The 21743-nt window shown below is 32.0% G+C and overlaps 1 protein-coding gene across 2 annotated transcripts in view; it reads right to left on the bottom strand.

The window, feature by feature from the left end:
* Window positions 1–679: 679 nt before the first annotated feature.
* Window positions 680–21743, bottom strand: part of LOC141563383 (caspase-1-like) — a 51526-nt gene continuing 30462 nt past the window's right edge. Inside the window, exons 3-9 of one of the 2 annotated variants that reach the window (XM_074304376.1) lie at window positions 19857–19957; window positions 17928–18101; window positions 7083–7317; window positions 5704–5838; window positions 3704–3813; window positions 2368–2471; window positions 680–1697 (exon numbers count right to left, since the gene is read on the bottom strand). In XM_074304376.1, coding sequence (XP_074160477.1) covers window positions 2373–2471; window positions 3704–3813; window positions 5704–5838; window positions 7083–7317; window positions 17928–18101; window positions 19857–19957 — 854 coding nt within the window. In that variant the 3' untranslated portion in view covers window positions 680–1697; window positions 2368–2372. The remainder of the gene's footprint in view (window positions 1698–2367; window positions 2472–3703; window positions 3814–5703; window positions 5839–7082; window positions 7318–17927; window positions 18102–19856; window positions 19958–21743) is intronic. The other variant, XM_074304379.1, reaches the window with a different exon arrangement.

The raw sequence follows: 21743 nt of genomic DNA, 5'->3' as shown, positions 1-21743 counted from the left end.
TATTTGACAGTTGATAAAAATTATTCTTCCTAGTCCATGACGACAGAGCCCTTCTACTGAAGGAAAAAAAAAAAGAGCCTGCAATTTAAATCTTCTAAATTCAGCGATTCCCCTTTTGCCTGGAATGACTTATAAAAAGAGTTAGTAATAAAATATGGAATCCGCTAAATAGCTTTCTAGATCCAAGGTTTAATTTGCCCATGACTTAAGAATTCGTGAAGTTACATTTCCTGGCTTTTGTCCAGAACTACTTTGTAATTTATCAATAAGAATTTAAGTAAAATGGACCTTTTTAAAGAGGTTCACACTATTCTGATCATTTCTTGGCTTCCTATTTGACATAGTACAGGAAGTATTTTTCACTCATGTCTGATGCTTTATGATGCTATTTTGAGTTCATGTAGTATATGCGGCTCTTTTATTTTTTTTCTTTTTAACTTCCTTGGAATGTATGCCTAGCACATATTTGCTTTAAAAAAAACTATTTTTTTCTTTTTTGTTATTTTTTTTTTATCTTCAAAACATATGTAGACATAATTTTCAACAAACCTTGTGTTCCAATTTTTCCCTTCCTCCCTCTCCCCCTCTCCCCTAGACAGCAAAAAGTCTAATAAATGTTAAACATGTGCAATTCTTCTATACATATTTCCACAATTATCATGCTCCACAAGAAAAATCAGATTAAAAAGGAAAAAAATGAAAAAGAAAACAAAATGCAAACAAACAACAACAAAAGTGAAAATACTTTGTAGTGATTCATACTCAGTTCCAAAGCCATCTCTCTGAGTGTAGATGGCTCTCTTCATTATAAGACCATTGAAACTGGCCTGTATCACCTCATTGTTGAAAAGAGCCATCAGAATTGATCACAGTATAATCATGATGTTACTCCATACAATATTCTCCTGGGTCTAGCCACTTCACCTAGCACACTTACACAAGACAAGTGTGTGGCAGCCAGAGGAAGTTATACAAGGACACTCTAAAGGTCTCTCTGAAGAACATTTGGAAATAACTGAAAACTAAGGGAGACAGCAGCAAAATGCCACTTTGCATGGTATGTCCACATTAAAGAAGGTTCTGTGCTCTATGAGCAAAGAAGAATTCCAGTAGCTCAAAAGAAACATGAGGTTCGTGAATTTAGAGACATCTCTCTTTCTCATGTTCATATAGAATATTTGGTTTTGATCTAATCAACCACAGTCAGACTTACTCTACTTTGATTTCAATATTGCGATGTCATTTGAGAACAAAGAGCAACAACTAATGAAGTAGCACTGGAGGTTCTGAATATAGGATTATGACCATTTTAGTCATTTAATTTTTATAATTCAAAATTAATCACCAAAAATTGCTGGTCTAATTCACATCTTGACAAAAAATGCAAATGTTGATCTTTTCACAATCCTTCCAATATTGACTATTAACATTTTTATAAATTTTATTCATTTTATAGGTGTTAGGGAAAACATCAGTGTTTTACATTTATCTTATTATTGATTTGGATCAATGTTCTTCATGTGGTTCTGATTAGTTTAGCTTCTTCTTGGTGAATTCCTTAAGAATTATCCACAGGAGAATGACTTTGATTTCATATTCAGCTATTAGTTACCCATATATCTTGAATATCAGAACATTATCAGAAATATTACGCCTGAAATAAGTGGATATATAAGGTCCCGGTTACTTGCATTTTTCTAAAGAAAAAAAAATAGAGAGAATAAATGTGAGGACAGATGGTAACAGAGCTAAGTGACTTCAGATCATTGCCTGAAATAGCAAACACCCTAATCAAACTATTATTTCCCAGTCATCCACAAGTGTGATAAAAAAGAGGGAATAATTGTAATTGGATTTTAACAATTATGTATCAGAACAACCATGGAATCTGTTGTTTTTTAAGCAGAAAGATATCTGACCAAAAACAAAACTAAAAGTTGTTTTACCACATTAATTATTAACCATGTAATTTTCTGATTATTTTTTATGCCATTCCTTTCCCCAGCCTCACAAAAATTCAGTATGTTAAAGATCACCTCAAGTAAAGGCAAACAACATAGCCATGATTTTTTTTTAACTTTCCTCATTTCTGAAATGCTCATGCAGGGTGGTCAATGCAGACTCACACACATTTCTTTTTTTTTTTTTTTTTTCCCCTTTTCTGAGGCTGGGGTTAAATGACTTGCCCAGGGTCACACAGCTAGGAAGTGTTATGTGTCTGAAACCAGATTTGAACTTGGGTCCTCCTGAATTCAGGGCTGGTGCTCTATCCATTATGCCACCTAGCTGCCCCCCCCCCCTCCGACTCACACTCATTTCAATGTCTCTTTAGTTTCATCCTTTACAAGGGTTCATATAGTTACTTACTAAATTTAGTTTCCTGGAAAGAGGTAGAAATATCTTGTCATGGAGAGTCTTTCAATGGTGGGCATTTGGGCCTTAACTTTGGGAGTTTCAAATGCATTCTGAACCTAAAAGGAAAAAGAAATAAAACAGTGATTTTAACAGTCATCTTATTCGAGGAGACAGAAGGACCAAAAATAACATAAAATAAGATGGAACAGTTAAGCTTATGAGTATTTATATGAACGTATGAGTCCTTACAGATTATAATATCGTACTTCCTTACACAGCATTATTTTCGTAGGCCAAAGTCTTTCCTTACAGCCCCTTATGCCTTTTGGTACCCTAAATCCATATAACCACCAATTATCTTTGAAAACCTGAATGAATAGAATATTGGCTTCAAACTCATGACCATTACTCCTACAAAGGCCTATAGACCAATGCCGAGATATTCTGATAGCTGCCTGACTGACTTTTGAAGTTATTTTTTTTTCCTTCCCCTAAAGAGTTGCAATCTTTCTCCTTCCTACCTTCCTTTCCAGATTATTCTCAAATAGTGATACCCAATATCTAACCAGAGCCTGTCCTGAAAATCTCAACCTTGGAAATTTATTTACCATCATTAACTGAAACTACTATCAAATATCAATAAATGATTCTTGACTATAGATGTCAGCAACTTTGATATTATTACTAACTGTGTAACCTAATTTAAGGCAAATAAACTCTAAGCAATTCAAATCCTTATCTATAAAAATTAAAGGATTATGCTACAAATGGGATGAGTTGACAAAATATGTATTGGCCTAGAGATAGTGATTTTTAGTAATTTTATATGTGGAATAGAGAAATCTGGGAAAATGATTATTGGGTAACCTATATATAAAGCCCTCAGAAGTTCCAGCTGCTAAATTGAGGATAATTTAGTTCACATAGAGAATACATACCAAAAGATCAAAAGAAAAAGTATACAGAAGAACAAATATACACCCATTATTCATTCTCAGCATTTATAATGAAGTCTATGATTCCAGGATGATTATATCATGTTGGTATTTTCTTGCAACAAATTCTGTGAAGATTCTTTTTTTCATTACTGCTGAATTATTTTCATATATATATATATGTATATATATATATATATATATATATATATATATATATATATATATATATACACACACATACACACATATACATATATGTATATATATACATATATATACACATATACATATATATATATACACATATACATATATGTATATATACATATATATGCATATGTATATAATTAAGTAAATATATTCAAATAAGTGAACAAATGAAGGAAAGAAGTCAATGAGACAAGTCTTGCCTTTCGGAAGATTTCTTCTATGTGGCAACACCAAGAATACTGTTGGAAACAATGGATGAGTTCTGTAATGAAGATGGATCCGTTTTCAATGTCTCTCCAAGAAATGTTATCTAAAAAAAAAATTAAAAAAAAATTAACCTATAGGGCCATGGGCTTCACCTAGGCAGAGAGATATTGGTAACTAAAACTTAGACTTCTTGAAGAGTTACTTTAATTGTGTAACTTAGTTTAAAGCTAAATATATTTTTAAAATCTATGAAAATTGAATGATTATGTTAGACATAGGAGTAATTAGATGGCACTGTAGATAGAGAGCTAGAAAATCTGAGTTCAAATTCAGCATCAGGTGCTTTCTAGATTTATTACCCTGGACAAGTCAATTCTATATGCTTCCATTTCCTCAACTGTAAAATGAGGATAATAAGAGTATCTACCTCACAGGTTTATCATCAGCATTGAAAAATATTTCTCAAAAAAATAGCATAGAAGCTCAAAAAGTTATCAAACTGTGCATACCCTTTGACCCAGCAGTGTTACTACTGGTTATATCACAAAGAGATCTTAAACAAGGGAAAGGGATCTGTATGCGCAAGAATGTTTGAGGCAGCCCTCTATGTAATGGCCAGAAACTGGAAACTATGTGGATGCCCGTCAATTGGAGAATGGCTGAATAAATTGTGGTATATGAATATTATGGAATAGTATTATTCTGTAAGAAATGACCAGCAGGATGATTTCAGAAAGTCCTGGAGAGACTTACATGAACTGATGCTGAGTGAAATGAGCAGAACCAGGAGATCGTTGTATACTTCAACAACAATACTATATGAAGATCAATTCTGAGGGATGTGGCCCTCTTCAACAATGAGATGAACCAAATCAATTCCAGTAGAGCAATAATGAACTGAACCAGCTACACCCAGTGAAAGAACTCTGGGAGATGACTATGAACCACTACATAGAATTCCCAATCCCTCTATTTTTGTCCATCTGCATTTTTTATTTCCTTCACAGGTTAATTGTAAACTATTTCAAAGTCTGATTCTTTTTGTACAGCAAAACAACTGTTTGGACATGTATACATATATTGTATTTAATTTATACTTTAACATATTTTTCATGTATTGGTCAACCTGCCATCTTGGCGGGGGGGAGGGGAATGAGGGGAAAAATTGGAACAAAAGGTTTGGCAATTGTCAATGCTGTGAAATTACCCATGAATATATCTGGTAAATAAAAACTATAATTAAATTTTAAAAAATAACGTAGAATCTGGTACATAGTTGTAACCTTTGCCTGTATCATAATTCTCATTTCTATGAAATACTTTTTTTCTTTACTTATTATTATATCCATCAACCTTATAAAACTAACTTACAACTAAACTTTAGGAAACACTATTTAATAAATTATACTGGATTCTACCAGTCCATAAATCTGTGTTTACTCTGTCATTGTGTTCTTAGCAATTACTCTCTTAATTTGCAAATGCTATTAACCTTGCTTGTTAAGTGTCTTAAAATAATTCTCCCCCCCAAAAAAGATTATCCTACCTATAGTTGGGTGTAAACACATGTGTTATATTAACATGTATGTATGCATGCATATTGTGGACCTTATATACAAATATATGTATATATAAAATGTATATGTACAATCTATATATATATATACACATGTATGTATATATGTGTATATATGCATATATATGCACACACATGTGTTTCTGTACACATGCAAATACTACATTTCCTTTAATGTTTTTTGAATGACATATATCACTTGAAAAGAGAGCATGCAAGAATGGTATCTGGAGCATGTTAACTCAGACATGAGTATTATATCAGGGAAAACGTGCTCAGAAGAAAAAGATTATGAAAACTAGGAGATCTATTTTATCAATTTGTTTGTTTTTACATTTCCTAAAAAGCTTAAGATTTCCTATCCTGCCTCAAATCTTTGTGGATATACACAAAAATATACTAGGTTTAGTGACTTACGTGGAGTTGAAGAGCAGAAAGTAATGAAGTCCTTTTCTAAATGGGTCTTCCGGACAGAGTCTTCCTCAAGTCTTTGATTTTCACTGTCTTCAGCAATTTCTGGGCCATCACTCACCCACACATGCCCACGATTCACTGAGTAAAAGTAAATTCATTCTTTGTACTATTTCTACCTTTTGCACAATACTGCAAATATGCAAGTTTTGTTTTATTTGTGTTATCATTATTCTCCAAAACACAAGAAGGACCAGGAGGAAATTGAGAAAATTGAGGGGATGAAGACAGAAAATGATTATTTGTGGAAATTGCATAAACCACACTGATTCCATCTTGTGACTAAATTCTAGAGTTAGCTCACTTTCCTTTCTATTTAAATATGGGTCTAAGTCCAATTTTTGTCTTGTGAAAAAAGTTTATTCAATTATGAGAATTTGTAGAAAATCATATTGAATTATTTGAATCTACCCTGCTGAAAGGCTAGACCACCTCCACCTCCTACTTAGAAATATTAGAGGTCATCTAACTTAATCTTCTTATATCACAAAGAATAAAGCTGAGGCCACAGAGAAATTAAGGACAATCCCACCATAAGTGGGAGAGCCAACATTTGGATTAAAGTCTCTTCTGTACATATCCATTAGTCTTTGGAGTATGTCACATTAATTTTATCTGAAGGATAATTCAACAAGGCAAAACATAAGAATTTTGACTGTTATCCTTTCAGAATGGAAGTAGTAGAGAGATCCTGAGGCACAGAATTTCAGAGTTGTAAGAGACAAGTGATTACCTAGTCCAATCAATATCTAAACAAAAATATCTTCCAAATCACCCAATAAGAGGTATTCTATATTCTATCTTCTCCCTTGATACCTCCAGGAAGCAAAAACCACCCATTCTTCCCCATTCCAATTTTATAAATGACTTATTGTTAGGAAAGTTTTGTTTTATTGTGCCTTCCCTCACAAAGGTTTAAAATTCTCACTTGCCAAGTGTCTCCACATAATATAATGTAACATAAAATAATATATAGAACATATAATGTAAACATACATATACATATGTGTATATATGTACATACATAAACGTATATATTTATACATGTATGTATATATATACATATATATATGTGTGTGTGTGTGTGTATATATATATATATCCTTCCAACAACCCAGTTTATTTCTCATAATGATTGTCCACTAAGAAAAATTTCTAATTAATTATATATATGGAATGTGATACTCTTAATTTCAATTTCACTAGGGATTAAGCCATGGACTGGGATTTGTCAGCTGTCACTCAGTAAAAAAAATAATACTTTTCACTTTCAATATCAAGAAACTATCTAGACATTAATCGAAGTAATCAAACACAATACTCACCCCCACGACAAGCCTGAATTATGATGACCTTGGGCTTGTCTTTCAGATTGAAGCAATTTTTGGTGTTTAGAATTTGGAAAATAGTATCATAAGCAAGCACATCTGGGTTCTCAGTCTGATGATTTTTCCCACAAATGTTATCCAGAATACCATGAGACATGAACACAACAAAAGTGCTATCAGATGATTTGTGCTCAGAACGGGCAGCAAAATCCATTAAAGCTGATTCCATTTCCTAGGAATATTAACAAAGTCATTCATTTGGAACATAAAATCTACTTCAGTAGTAACCTACTATCATAAAGCAATACAGTGATGATGTTTATAAGAATCCCTAAACCTTATTGTACAAATTGCAGCATCCATACCTTTTTTTTACTGGATTCCAATTCTTTATCTCCTCTTTTCTTTAATAAACAAATATATACAAAAATTCATATATATACATGAACATATGTAAATATGCATACACATTCTCTTTACATATAAATATACCCACACATACGTACACAATTATTATGTGTAAGACACTATACTTGGCAATGAGGATATAAAGCTGAAAATGACACAGTTCCTCACTTCAATTTCCTCCTGACTAGGTGATATCTAAGGTTTTCTCTAACTTAATCTACTACATTATGTTCTCATGGGGAAATGATAATATTAATATAATTAATAATGATGATGATGAGAGTAATAAAATATCAATAAATACCTATCAATCATATAGAACTTTAAGGTACATAAGCACTTAACAGTCTTTCTTTTTTTTTTTTTTTTCATAACAACTCTGGAAGGTTCATGTCTTTATTATCCCCATTTTACAAATATGAAATTAGAAGTAAACAGAGCTTAAGTTACTTACTTAAGGTCAAAAAGCTAGTAAATTTCTAAAAATTTATTTTTAACTGTGGTCTATCTGTTCTTTTACAGTGTCATCTAACTAAAAGGTAGAATAAAATAATGACAAAGGAGAGAGCTAGTAAAATAAAAATATTTTTAGCTTAAGAGGATTTTTAATTTATTTTTCCTTTTTATAAAGCAGCAATCAATCAAATGTATTTAATTCTATAGTTCTGTTTTATAGTAGAAATACTATTGAATCTGCCCACTTTCCAAATCAGACAAATATACTGTTGTGTGTAAATGAGTAGGGACCAAATAAAATAGAGCTATTGACAGGGCATTTTTTATAGACAGCAATGAATTAAATTTATTTAATTCTATAGTTCTACTTTACAAAGTAGACATATTATCAAAAGTTTATTTTTTTAAGCTGGGATGTATAAATACAAAATAATTTTTATTAATTTATTCAATTATTCATTCATTCATTCATTGCTGAGGCAATTGGGGTTAAGTCATTTGCCTAGGATTACACTGCTAGAAAGTATTAAGTGAGAGAGACCAAATTTGAACTCAGGTCCTCATGACTTCAGGGATGGTGCTTTAGACATTGTGGCTCCAAACTGCCCCCAAATATACAATTTTTAAAAAGACATAAAATGTGATTTACCCCACCCTTTTTTCTTATTACTATATCATTCCTGGGTCTACCTACCTTTCCAAATCAGAAAAATGTACAGTTGTGTGCAAATTAGTAGGGATAAAGTGAAATGATTAAAGATATTTACATGGCATTTTTATAGGTATATTTATACACATTTTATAGGGAAGTAACCAGTACTCAGGGAAAGATTTAAGAGCAATGATTAAAGGAGAGTGATAATGCACACAAGATAGAAGGGAAAATGTGCTAGAGAAAATGAAATAGAATGGTATCCTTGTACATGTAGAAAGGTTGATTTTGGCAAGAAAGTTCATTAAATTATGTGGAAGAGAGTTGAAGGAGGAGAAAATAATGGCAGAAGACATCTGGGTAATATAAGTTAAGAAGGAAGAGAGGAGAGTGAGCACTTGATAAATAACCTCAATATTTTATGTAAAATTTTAGGAAAGGTTATCATCTAAGAGAGTTACACAAACCACAGGAGGTCTGAAGAAGGATTTTTAAAAAGTATGGAAAAGAAGTTGTGATAAATGGGTGAGTGAGATATTTAGGAAACATTAAAAACATTGGCTATAGCAATGAGGGCTCATTTCAAGTTGTTTAACACAAATTTATTGTAAACCTAGTCAACATGATTTTGTGATTTTTTCCCCTACATTTTTAAGCAATGTTAGGAGTATATGGGAACAAAGTGAATAGAAATTGAGTGTCTGAGACTTAGCAGGGCAAGATCAGGGAAAGGACAAAGGATCAAGGAACGCAAAGAGAAGAAAATACAGAGTTGAAGTGGTCCATTAACAGGTCACAATGCAGAAAGAAGGTGAGTGTAGATTAGGTATGTATGATGGCCTGGAAGGCATGAAAGAAACATAGCAAGAAGTTGTGTAGACAAAGAACATGCTTTGGGATTGGAAAGAAGACAGGTAGAATTCAAATAGACTATGATCAGAAAAGGAAATGTCAGAGTTCATGAACACAGAAGTGATGCATTTGTAGATGAAGGCAAGGCTAAATGTATGATCATCTTTCCGTGTGACAGAGATAAAGCTGAGATCATATAAAATGAGTATATTGACAATGTATGAAGTTAGAGAACATTGATGCAAATGATAGGGGAGCATTCTGACAAGAGGAATTGTAGAAATTTCGAGGCTTTTCAGCTTTCCTCCACAAACAGAAATTGCCACAAAATAAATGTAGAGCAACAAAAATAAAGGGGTAAAGTAGTAATCCTTCTAAGACAACTTGAAAGGACCGCAGAATATACAGAAGTTTAATCTGACTGAAGTATAGACGCGAAGTGACTCCACCAGAATCACAAACTCTGCGGACAGCTCTGTCAGGAACCAGACTGGGCTTCAAGAAATTTCACTTTTTGAATTTTCACTTCAGAACCTCAGGAATTTTAACCTCATGAACTTTTATCTCACAAACTTTAATCTAAGGAACAGCAGATATATGAATGAGAAAACATCGAAGACCCTCTGTTATTTCCAAAACCCATGACTAATAGGATTATAAATAGAAATGAGGAGAAGCAGTGAGCATATAACACCAGTGGGAGTAAAAATTTGCCGAGCAAAATGCTGGTAGTCCTAACTGTGGCTTAGCAGAGGAGAGGAATCCTTGAAATTGGATGTTGGGACAGAATTCAGAAAACAAAAGTAAGAAAGAAAAGGCCTAAATCAACATTATCTAAAACTCAGGATTAAAACTTGATAATAATAATGTTAAGTTACTAAAAATAAGATAAGATAAATAAACATGAGCAAGCAAAGGAAGAAGAATCCAACCATTGATAGCTACTTTGATGTAAAAGAAGATATTTATATTAAGAGGAAGATAGTAAAGTTAAAAAGTAAAAATCCATTCCTGCCCCAAAAAGTAACATCAAATGGCCACAGATCCAAAAAGAGTTCTTAGAAGAACTTTTTAAAAAAATAAAAAATAAAATAAGGAAAATTGAGGAAAAAATATGGAAAAAATAAAAGCAATGCAAGAAAATTATGAAAAGAAATTTAAATAATAAGAAAGAGATATAAAAATTTAGGGAAGAAAAAAGTTTTTTTCGAAAATCAGGATTGGGCAAGATGAATCACATGATGCGATAAACACCAAGATATAAAAATGGGGAAAAGCAGAAGAGAATATAAAATATCTAAATAGAAAATAATAATAACAACAACAAAAGATTTGGAGAACAATGAGAGACTATAAACATTGTCAAACTAACTGAAAGTTAAAAACAACAACAACAACAACAAAAACAAAAACAAAAACCCTACCAACAATATCATAAGGAAAATTGCCCTGACATTTTAAAACTGGAGTATAAAGTAGAAATAAATAACAACAACAACAACAACAACAACAACAACAACAACACAACAAAAAAACAAAACAAAACAAAACAAAAAACAAAAACAACAACAACAACAACAACAACAAAAACCAACAATCTGCCATTCATCACTTAAAAGAAATCCAAGAGAAACTACTTACCAGAATGTCATAGCCAAATTCAAAACCCCCAGGTTAGGGGTTAAATAATGTAAACAAATTGAAAAAATACATTAAATACAGTGGAAATACTATCATGATTTCACAAGACCTAGCTAGCAGCTATACTCTGCACTCTAAAAGACCAAAGAGTATAAGAGCTGGAGTTGCATCCAAGAATAAGTTACTCAGCAAAATTGAGTATAATCCTGAAGAAATAATCTTTAAAAAGGTCATTTGACAAAATGACATTCAGGTATTTAAAAAAAATTAATAAAAAGACCAGAACTCAATGGAAAATTTGATATACAAGATCCTGAAGAAAGAAAATGAAAATATTAAAGGTTAATTATAAGGCACTGATTTATTTGTTTTGTAATATGAAAATAATTTAGTATTCATAAAGCTATCATCATTACTAAGGTAGTTTGAAAGAAAGGTTGGGCCTGAGTTGTCTATAATGGAGTGTATAAAATTTTATAATGGAGTTTTATAAAGATTTTAAAAACCAAAACTGGGTAAGAGAAGGTAAAAGGGAACAATTATATTGTAAACAAAAATAAATAAATAAGTTGTGAAAGGAAGAATATACAAAGGGTATGGATGGAAGATTGGTAGTATCAGGACCTTAACTGTTATCTGTGTTAGAGTAAACAATAGAAGTCCGCTGAACATGTGGAGAAGTGAAAAAACTTGGGAACAGGATTGGAAAGGGACTTTTAGATGGGGTATGGAGGTTGAAATTTGGGAGGGTGGGAGAGAAAATGGAGAAGGGACTTTTGGAGGAGTTTCTGGTTTAGGATTGGGGGAAAAGGGGAATGGGTGGGGGCAGGACTCTTGAAAGGGTGGGTAGAAAAGGAAAGGGGAAGGTAGGTGGATAAAATAGGGATAGGGTAAAAAGAGAGGCTGAGGAAGAAAATAATAAATAATAAATAAAATAGAAAATCCATAAATGGTAATTATAATTTTAAATGGTTGCTGTAGCAAAGAATTAGAAATTGTAGGAATATCCATAAATTGATGAAAGGCTAAACAGATTATAATGTAAGATTGTGATGGAATAGTACTATCATTCTCATTAATCTGAGTGATTCCCAGATCTTAGTTGTGAGCCTGCCTTTCTTCTTTGCCTCTATTATTTCATTTACTTATCTCATTATTCATGGATTTGATCACCATTTCTAGGCAGATGATCCTCAAATTTAGTTATCCAACACTAAATTCTCTACTGTCTTATTGAAATTTCAAACTGACTTTTTTCACATGTTAGACTCAACATGTCCATAACTAAAATCATTATCTTTCCTCTCAAATCCTCCTATCTTCTTAAATTTATTATTACTGTTGAAGAGTTCCACTATTCCAAGTATTCAAGCTCACAACTAAACATCATTCTCAACTCCTCAGCATCTTTCACTCCAACATGTTGAATAAACCCCATTTCCCTTCCTTCCTCTAAAAATGTCACCTTTATGATAAAGGCCTTTCTCACCTCAATGACTGGACTATTGAAATAGCTGCTGTTTTTTTTTTTTTTCCCCTGTCATAAGTCTCTCCACTCCAATCTATTCACCATTCAATTATTCAGTAACCTTTGTAAAGCACAAAGCACAAATCTGAGCAATTCTCTCCCTCCCTTGCTCTCTCTGTTTCTCTTCAACAAATTCCACCCCCAGAAAATATAAAATTATCTGACATTGAAAGCCCTTCCTATCTTGTCCTCTTATTGTCCTAATCTTCTTATACCCTGTACCCCAATTATGTTTTCTACTTTACAAGGACATTGGTCTCCTTGCTATTCCTCAAACAAAACACACCCTCACCTAACTCTGAGAAATTTCATTAACTTTCACCTATGCACTTATGCTCTCTTACTCATCTCTGCCTCCTTACTTCCCCAGTTTTCTTCAGACTCTACCCAAAGCCTTCCTGATCCCTATTAATTCTGCTTTCTTCCCTATGTCTATTTTTTTCCAAATTATCCTGTATATAGAGATCTTTATTTTCTATTTTGTGGGAGGGTATATATCTAATAAAGGTATTGCTGGGTCAGGGGGTATGCATGGTTTCATAGCCCTTTGGGCATAGTTCTAAATTGTTGTTCAGAATTGTTGAATTGGTTATTACCCTGTGAATAATGCTTTAGTGTCCTATATTTTCCCATATCCTCTACAAAACTGGTCATTTTCTCTTTTTGTTATATTAGCCAATCTGATAAATAGGAGGTAGTACCTCAGAATTTTTTTCAATTTGTACTTCTCTAATCAACAGTGATTTCAAAGACTTTTTTTTATGACTACAGATAGCTTTGATGTCTTTGTATGAAAACTACCTGTTAATATCCTCTGACCAATTATTAGCTTAAAAATCACTAATATTCTTACAAATTTGACTTAGTTTTATATTTTGAATATGAAAGCTTTATCAGAGAAACTTACCATTAAAAAAATCCGATTATGATTACTGTGTATTTCACACCATCCTATTTCCCTCTTTTTTCTTTGTTCTCTCTCTCTCTTTATTCTATCATTAAAAAGTGTTTTAATTCTAACCATAATGTCTCCTAATCTGCTTTCCCTTCTATAAACTCCTCATTTTTCTTATTTCCCTTTCCCTGCTACTTCCCTCTAAGGTAAAGAGGATTTCCACAACAAATTGAATGTGTTTGTTCTTTTTTTCTTCAAGATAATTCTGAGGAGAATAAGTTTCAAGGAATGTCCACTGTACAGGGCCACAGATAATGGGTAAGGTATATAAGATGCTTTAGCTCAGAGGGAACCTGCTGATAATGTCTGGTTTGGCTCCCCATCTCCCTTTGGTGCTCTCACCCTTCCTGAGAAGTAAAGGAAGGCATGTGACAACCTGTGTTCTACTTGAAGCAAGGGACACTTACAGTGAGATGAATTTACATATCAATAGCAGGATACTTATAGTTAGCAATGTGCTGTGGTGATATAATGTTATTATAGTTAGCACTTCCTCAGTGTGATGTGGTAATGTAATAGTTCTGTAGTTGGTACACAATCAATGTGCTGTAGTGATATAATCATACTAAGGTATTTAGTAGCTGAGAGGACTGGAAATAAACAGACTCCATCTTTGACCATCCTTGTGGGTCTCCTGCCTTTGTCACTCTTCCACTAAGACCAAGGACCGGAGGTTGTCCCAAGGTCCTCCAGAGAGCTAGTCTGGATGGTATATTTGGCACTCTAGCATGGGGGCTATAGAAAGCATAGTACATTTTGGCATCCCAATTTGGGGGCTCTAGAAAGCACACTATAATCCATCACACACATACCTCAAATTTCTCCTCCACTGTAAAAGCTATTTCACATATTTTTTATGTGAAACCCCATTCTACTCTCTTTTCTTTGTTCCAGTGGATTTCTCTTTCTCACTCCTTAATTTTATTTTTAGATATCATTCCAATGTAATCACCTCTATTTCTAATCTCTTAATTTCATTTTTTAAAATAATATCCCATCACAGGTAACACATACCTATGTCCTGCATATATGTATACTGCTTCAAACTGTATTAATGAAAAGTTCTTAGAATTGCAAGAACCATCTTCCTAGTTAGGAATGTAAACAGATTGATGTTATTTAATTCTTTATTATTTATCTTTTCTGTTTACTTTTTCTGTTTCTTTTGAATCTTGTATTTTAAAGTCAAATTTTCTATTCATCTCTCATCTTTTATTAAATTAGAAATGACTAAGTGTCTGTTTCATTTAAAATTAATGTATAATTTTAATAAATTATACTCACTTTTGCTAGGTAAGTGATTCTTGGTTGTAATCTTTGTTTCTTTGTCCCCCAGAATATAATATTTTAAATCCTCTGATGCTTTAATATTGAAACTGCTAAATGCTGAGTCATGAATATAACTCCATAATATATGAATTTTTCTACATTGATTGCTTGCAGTATTTTCTTCTTCACCAGGAAATTATAGAATTTGGCTATAATATTCCTGAGTTTTCATTCATTTAATCTCTTGCAAGAAGAAATAGTGAGTATTTTCATTTTCTATTTTGATTTCTGGTTCTACAAAAGCAGGATAGTTTTCTTTGATAATTTCTTGAAATGTGACTTTGACCTTTTTTTTTTTTTAATTGTGGTTTTCAAGTACTCTAAATTATGTCTCAATGAACTATTTTGTAGGTCAATTATATAATTCTAATGAGATATTTCTCTTTGTTATTTTTTCATTCTTTTAATTTTGTTTGATTGTTTCTTGAGGTTTGGTGGAGTCAATAGCTTCCACTTGCTCCAATCTGATTTTAAGGCATTTTTTTCTCTTCAAGGCGATATTTGTGCTTTTTTTTTTTTTTTTTTTACCATTTTTGCCTATTTTGTTATAAAGTGTTATTTTCATCAGTATTTGTTGTGCCTCCTTTACCAAGCCATTGACCCTTTGTTTTGATTATTTTCTTACATCTCATTTCTTTTCTCAATTTTTTCTCTACCTCTCTTATTTGGTTTTTAAATACTTTTTGGCACTCTTCTAGGATTTGAGACTAATTTACAATTTTCTTTAAGACTTTTGGTGTAGCCATTTTGTCTTTTTCTCACTTCTTTTGAATTTTATGTTTTGAACTTCCCAGTCACCATAGGAATTCACTATAATCTGGATTTTTTTATTGTTTGCTCATCTTTTCAGCCTATTTCTTGACTTTTAATATTATGTTCAAATTGTGCTCTTCTTCTAAGGTGGAAGGGACCCTATTTCAAACTTCAGGGCTTTTCAGAGTTAGTTCTGGGAATCTTTAAGGTTTCAAATTTTCCAAAATGCAATGATCTGAGAAGATGAGTGGTCATTAGTCTTCTGGACTACAAGCACTCTTTTCCATTCTCTTTATTTCTCCTCTGACCATTTTCCCAATCCCTTTACTGAATGTGACATGAGAGCTCCAGAAGCTGTTGGAGGAATCACCCCTAAAGTCTGCTCCTGTCTTGCTGGGACGTGACATTAGCTTTTGCAGCATACACTAGATTGTACTCCAAGTTCACCCCAGTGGGACAAACCTTTTCTGTGAACCTTCTAAGTAGTCCTCACTAGAAAGAACATCCAGAATTCATTCTGAGGCAACATTTTAAAACTTGCTTTGATGGAAATTCAAAAGAACTCGTCAGTCCCCGATTTCATTCCACTATCCTCAACAAATTAATTTCTTCAATAAAAATAACCTGTTTTGAATCTTCAGTATTCTAACCTTTGTATTATCTTGGTCATAATATTTTCCCCTCAAAGCAACAATTAGTTTGTTTTGTTTTTTTGTTTGTTTGTTTTTATTGTTCTACTTGTTTGTCAACATGCAACAGTGTAACCAATAACAACTGTCCACATTTCACATCCTTCTAAAAATCTTTGATTATTTTCTTAGTATTAATTACCCTGCTTTGAAGCACTAATATGCAGCTTTTCATTCATTTCTACCTTCTACTATACTTTTGTTTCTGTGTTGTATTAATTAATCATGTTTCATAGTGGAGCTTGAAAGATTTTTCAAAGCCATCCTTCCTTATACCAGTAATTGCTGAAATATTCTAAGAAGCATCAAAATATGAACATTAACAGTTTGAATTTTCATGTTCCCTTCCATTAATATCTACCTGATTAAGAACACAACAAAAGAGAGCAATGAAATGCATGAATTTGGTGTAAAGTCCAATATTCAACCAAAAGAAAACTAACTGAAGGTGAGGAAAGGAGATTAATTTGATTCATTTTATGAAGTCAGCCTAGTGTCATTAGTACACAAGTATAATTACTAATGTAAAAATATTAAAAAGAAACTATATTAAAATATCGGTATGCCAAATAACTGGCAGACCTCTACACTTATTCCTCTGTGGCTTTGGGAATGTTCCATCACCTGCATCATATAGAATAACAGATTTAGAACTGGGAGATAAATTACAGATCATCTACTCTCCCCAATTTATTTGGCATATAAGATATCTCAGGCCAAGAGAGACTGAGTGACATGTCCAAAATCAAAGAGGTAGCAAATGAAAAGCCATGAAACAAATCATAATAATCCATATTCAATGCATTGATTGATTTCTAACCTCCTGCATAATATTGTTGAAACCCTAATTTATGATCTTTGAACTCCTTTATTCTTAATCTAAAATAGAAATTTCACCCAGGTCATTTCTTCATATTTCACTAATATACCTGAAATCTGGTTATTTCAGTAAAATGAAGATTGAGAAGAAGGAGATAGAATGATGAGCATGGGACATAGCTTACTGAAAATAAAGGGTATTTTACTTTACAGCAAAGGTATTTACAACATTTGAAAATAATGCACTAAGTAGCCAAATTAACGTGAGGACATATAGATATTTCAGGTAGCAGGATTAGTAGCAAAAGAAAGAACATCACTTAAATAACTCTATAAATAAATCCCTAATAATCAAGTCTCCTAGTTAAATAAAAATATTAGAATCAGAGAAGACATATTATCTCTCTGTTCTTGAGTAGTTGATTTACCTTACTACACATCAATTTCCTCTCTTAAGTTTCTTATAAATACTATAATCATAATAAGCTCAGAGAGCAGCTTCTCAAAGGGGATTGTGAATAGAGTTATCAAATATATTGGGTGGCAAATCTCTCAAGAGAGTTGAATAGTCACTGATATTCTGAGTCATATTTTATGAATGTAATTTGTATAGAGTTAAAGCCCTGAATATGTCCATAATAGAATCAGTTAAATTTCTAGTAGGACAATGAAATTATAATTATAAATTATAACCTGGCAGTATCTAGACCAAGATTCTAGGATCTGGTAAGGGGACAGGGGACTTACTTCTGGCTCTTACCAAAGATGTGAGGTTCTTTAGGATAACCACACTGTATCCTAGCTCTTCAAGAAGGATTTTCATCCTTTGAATGTCAAGTTCAGCCCCAGTCCTCTCGGAGAGATGTTCAAATTCTATGTTACAGATGATGAGAGCCAACCGGGTACGACCTTCCTTCTCTTTCACTGGGTATATCTGCAAAGAACAAATTTGGAGTGAACTGATGAACTCACTCTTCCCCTTCACAGCCCAATCAAGATTCATACTTAGGGAATCAGGCTACCTTTACTCATTGTTCTTTACTGTGTCTTAAAAGAAGATAATACTTTCTACTTTCTTGTTCATGGATGCCCTCTATGAAAGTAAGCAGTTAGTGTGGAAAAGGCATAAGTCTGAGATCTATGTGGATATGTGTGTGTGTATGTGGTGTATACATGCATATATACATATATATATACACATATATATGTGTATATATATGTATATATATATACATATATATACACATATATATGTGTATATATATATATATGTATATATGCCTAAATTTAAATGGTATAAAGATTTAGAAATAGATATGAACATGTAATCAGATAAATATGTATATTTGCATATATTTACATTTATAAAACAGATAGAGTTAATTTATGGATATTTATGGATATACACATATAACCTATCATTGTAATTCACTGTGTATGAGTATACATATATGAATTAATATGCACATTTATATGCATTAATATATACAAATGTTAATATGTAACTGTGTGTACACATATTTGTATAAATGCACTGTGTATATTATATATATATATATATACATACAAACATACATATGTGAAAATAGATAGACTAATGAATAACAGGTATAGATATTAATTTTGGCTCCTGAGAGTAATTGGAATATTCTTTCTCTGACTCTCCAACAATTCAAATCTGATTCTTGTCTCAAGATCAAGTATCATTTGCACTACAAATCCTTCTTCAATTTTCATTCTTCCCCTTTTCTGAGCTTTTGTTATATCTGCCAGTGGGACACTTATATTTATTGATTTTTTAATAATATACCCTCTGCAAAACATTCCCCTATAAAGAAGTATCATTGATGGGGGTGTTAGGGCTTGGGGAAAGAAAAACATATTGAGGTTTATATGTAAAAAATAATTTGATTACAAACCAAACTCGTTTCATATAAGTCATATTAGCAGTAAAAGAGAAAACCTGTATTCGAAACAGTACAGTTTACTATTTTGTGCTATTACTTAACTATTTGTTATTTAAACTCTTCATTCTGTATATGTCTTCTCTGCCTTCTCTCCAAATGAAATTGCAAAGAACTTTAGAAAAGGGATTATACTTTTAAATTAGATTGAGTTGTTTACATCAAACCCAGAGCCATCTATATTTTGGCAGTGTACACAAATATAGAATTACAAGCAAATATATGAATGGATAGCTTTGAGAATATATTTTAGGCTAAAAAGAAAGGAGATCTAGATCCAGAAGCAAAAAGGCAGATAACTTTGAGGTTGTTCAAGTACCTCTTTCTAGATTTATTTCAAATGATCTAGGAAATAATAACATCACAAATACTTATGACTTGACAAGTACTGTTTCCATCTCCTTCTAGTCTATAGAACTAGAATGTAAAATTGTGCAACTTTTAAAAGATTAAGAACTATGATAATTGTCATTACCAATTATGATTTCAAAGTTCTGACGATAAAACAAATGATCTTCCACCTTATAGCAGTGATGGATATACATTTTTGGATGTGACCAATGTAGAGATTGACCAATGTAGAGATTTGTTTGGCTTGACCATGTATATCTGTCTTAGGGTGTTTTGTTTTGTTTTGTTTTGTTTGTTTTTCTTTCTAAATAAGAGAGAGAAAAAATATATGTTTAGAACTTGAAAAAATATTTTTAAAAAAAATTGCATAGCACCTCTGCTTCCCTTTCTTTCCTCTGCCTTTGGAAATCTTTTGGAGAACAAAGCTTGAGTCTATTTGTGGGCTCAGCTGGCACAACCTGGCTTGCTGCAGAAGCTGCAAAAGATAAAAAATATTGTTAGTAGTGACATTTATTGTTTTAGCTCCAATAAAGTGAGAATTTAGGCTAACAATTAATTTCCCTTAAAATATTAATATTTCTTTTCCTATTTAAAAACCTCATAGCAAATGAATGGCTGGGACTGAAGTGATTGACATGCTGAGGGATTTTTAATTCCATTTAGCTGACAATCAAGAGCAGATAATCATTTGTATGGCCTTTATAAAGGGCTTTCTTAGGCAAGTAGATTGGATTAAACTTTCTACTGGCCACCCCTTTTCACCTGAAAAAGTTTTACATGACTTTATATATATATATATATGATACAAATCAAATATTTGCTCATAATAAATCATAATTTTATGATTTCTACATTTAGTTACACAACACTACATGGAGTTGCAACCCAGGTTAAGCAGCTTTGGACTAGAAGATTTTTGAAGTCTTACAATTTTTATTCTATGATACCATGAAAACAAGAAGAGCTCCTGACTTAATCACTTTATAATCAAATGAGTATAAAACATATAAACAAATAACTATTATTCCCTCAGATGCCAATGTCTTTTAAATTTCTTTATATTAACTTGAATGTATTTTTATTTAATTCTATGTTTATACTATTTACTCTCAAAACAATGTAAACTTTTAATTTTGACTTTGATTCTCTACCCAAAAATATGCCTGAGAAAGTATAGAGGCTCATAAATACTAGTTCATTAATTCATTAAAGTCAACATTTATCAAATCCCAATTATATACCAACTACGATTCTGGGGATTCAAAGACAAAATGACAAAACCAGACCTTGTCCTCAATAAAACAATCTTTTTTTTTTTTTTTTTTTGGATTGACGTACAGACAATAGAAATCATAATATTATCACATATATAAGTGAATGATATAAGTGAATGAAAAAGACTGAATAAAGTTGAATGAGAGTTTTGAGGGAAAATAAATTATTTTAGCTAGGATGAGAAGTGTAGACTTCATAGAGAAAAAGGCCTCCTTTATGAGCCTATCTTCATCCCAATTTCATTTCTGAAATCCAATTATTTTTCTTCTTCAGCATAAGATACTAGGTTTATGGCTCTTAACTACAAGAATAAAAATAATTGATTTTTTTTGTTTCTTTATATTTATTTTTTTTCTTTTCTTTAAATAATAATTATGAACAAAAAAGTAAATGTTGAAAATTCATATAAGGCAAAATTCTTACTTAGCCTTTGATAGAAAAAAATAAATTAATATGCAGCAAATAATCATGTTTCCTTTTCCTTTGATTCCAAATTCCTCTATCTTGGGCCTTAATTAGTTATTTACTTATTTTATTTTTAAGAGAAAATATCATTATATACACACATTCACCCCCTATATACATACACACACACACACACACACACACACACACACACATATATATATATATATATATATATATATATATATATATATATATATATATATATATATGTGGGTGTGGGTGTATGTGTATATATATATATATATATAAAACTATATATGTATCTTTTTAAGGCATAATATTGTTACATTACTAAACCATAATTGATGCAGCCCTTATTATTCATTGTTTTTATCATTCCTTTTTCTTTTGCCTAGATGCTCTTGGTTTAGTGCAAAATAAAAATGGTATTCAGGAATCCATCAGACACTAGAGTATATACTGTGGGGAGGAGCATGGTTCCTGCTGAGACCTGAACCTGCAGGGCTCCAAGTGACAGAGTACATAGTGTCCTATAGTTTTCAAAAGATTCACTTAGA

This window comes from Sminthopsis crassicaudata, chromosome 3 (assembly GCF_048593235.1).
Source record: "Sminthopsis crassicaudata isolate SCR6 chromosome 3, ASM4859323v1, whole genome shotgun sequence".
NCBI classification, from domain to species: domain Eukaryota; kingdom Metazoa; phylum Chordata; class Mammalia; order Dasyuromorphia; family Dasyuridae; genus Sminthopsis; species Sminthopsis crassicaudata.
Note: the sequence above shows the minus strand (reverse complement) of the source record. Positions and strands in the feature narration are given on the sequence as shown.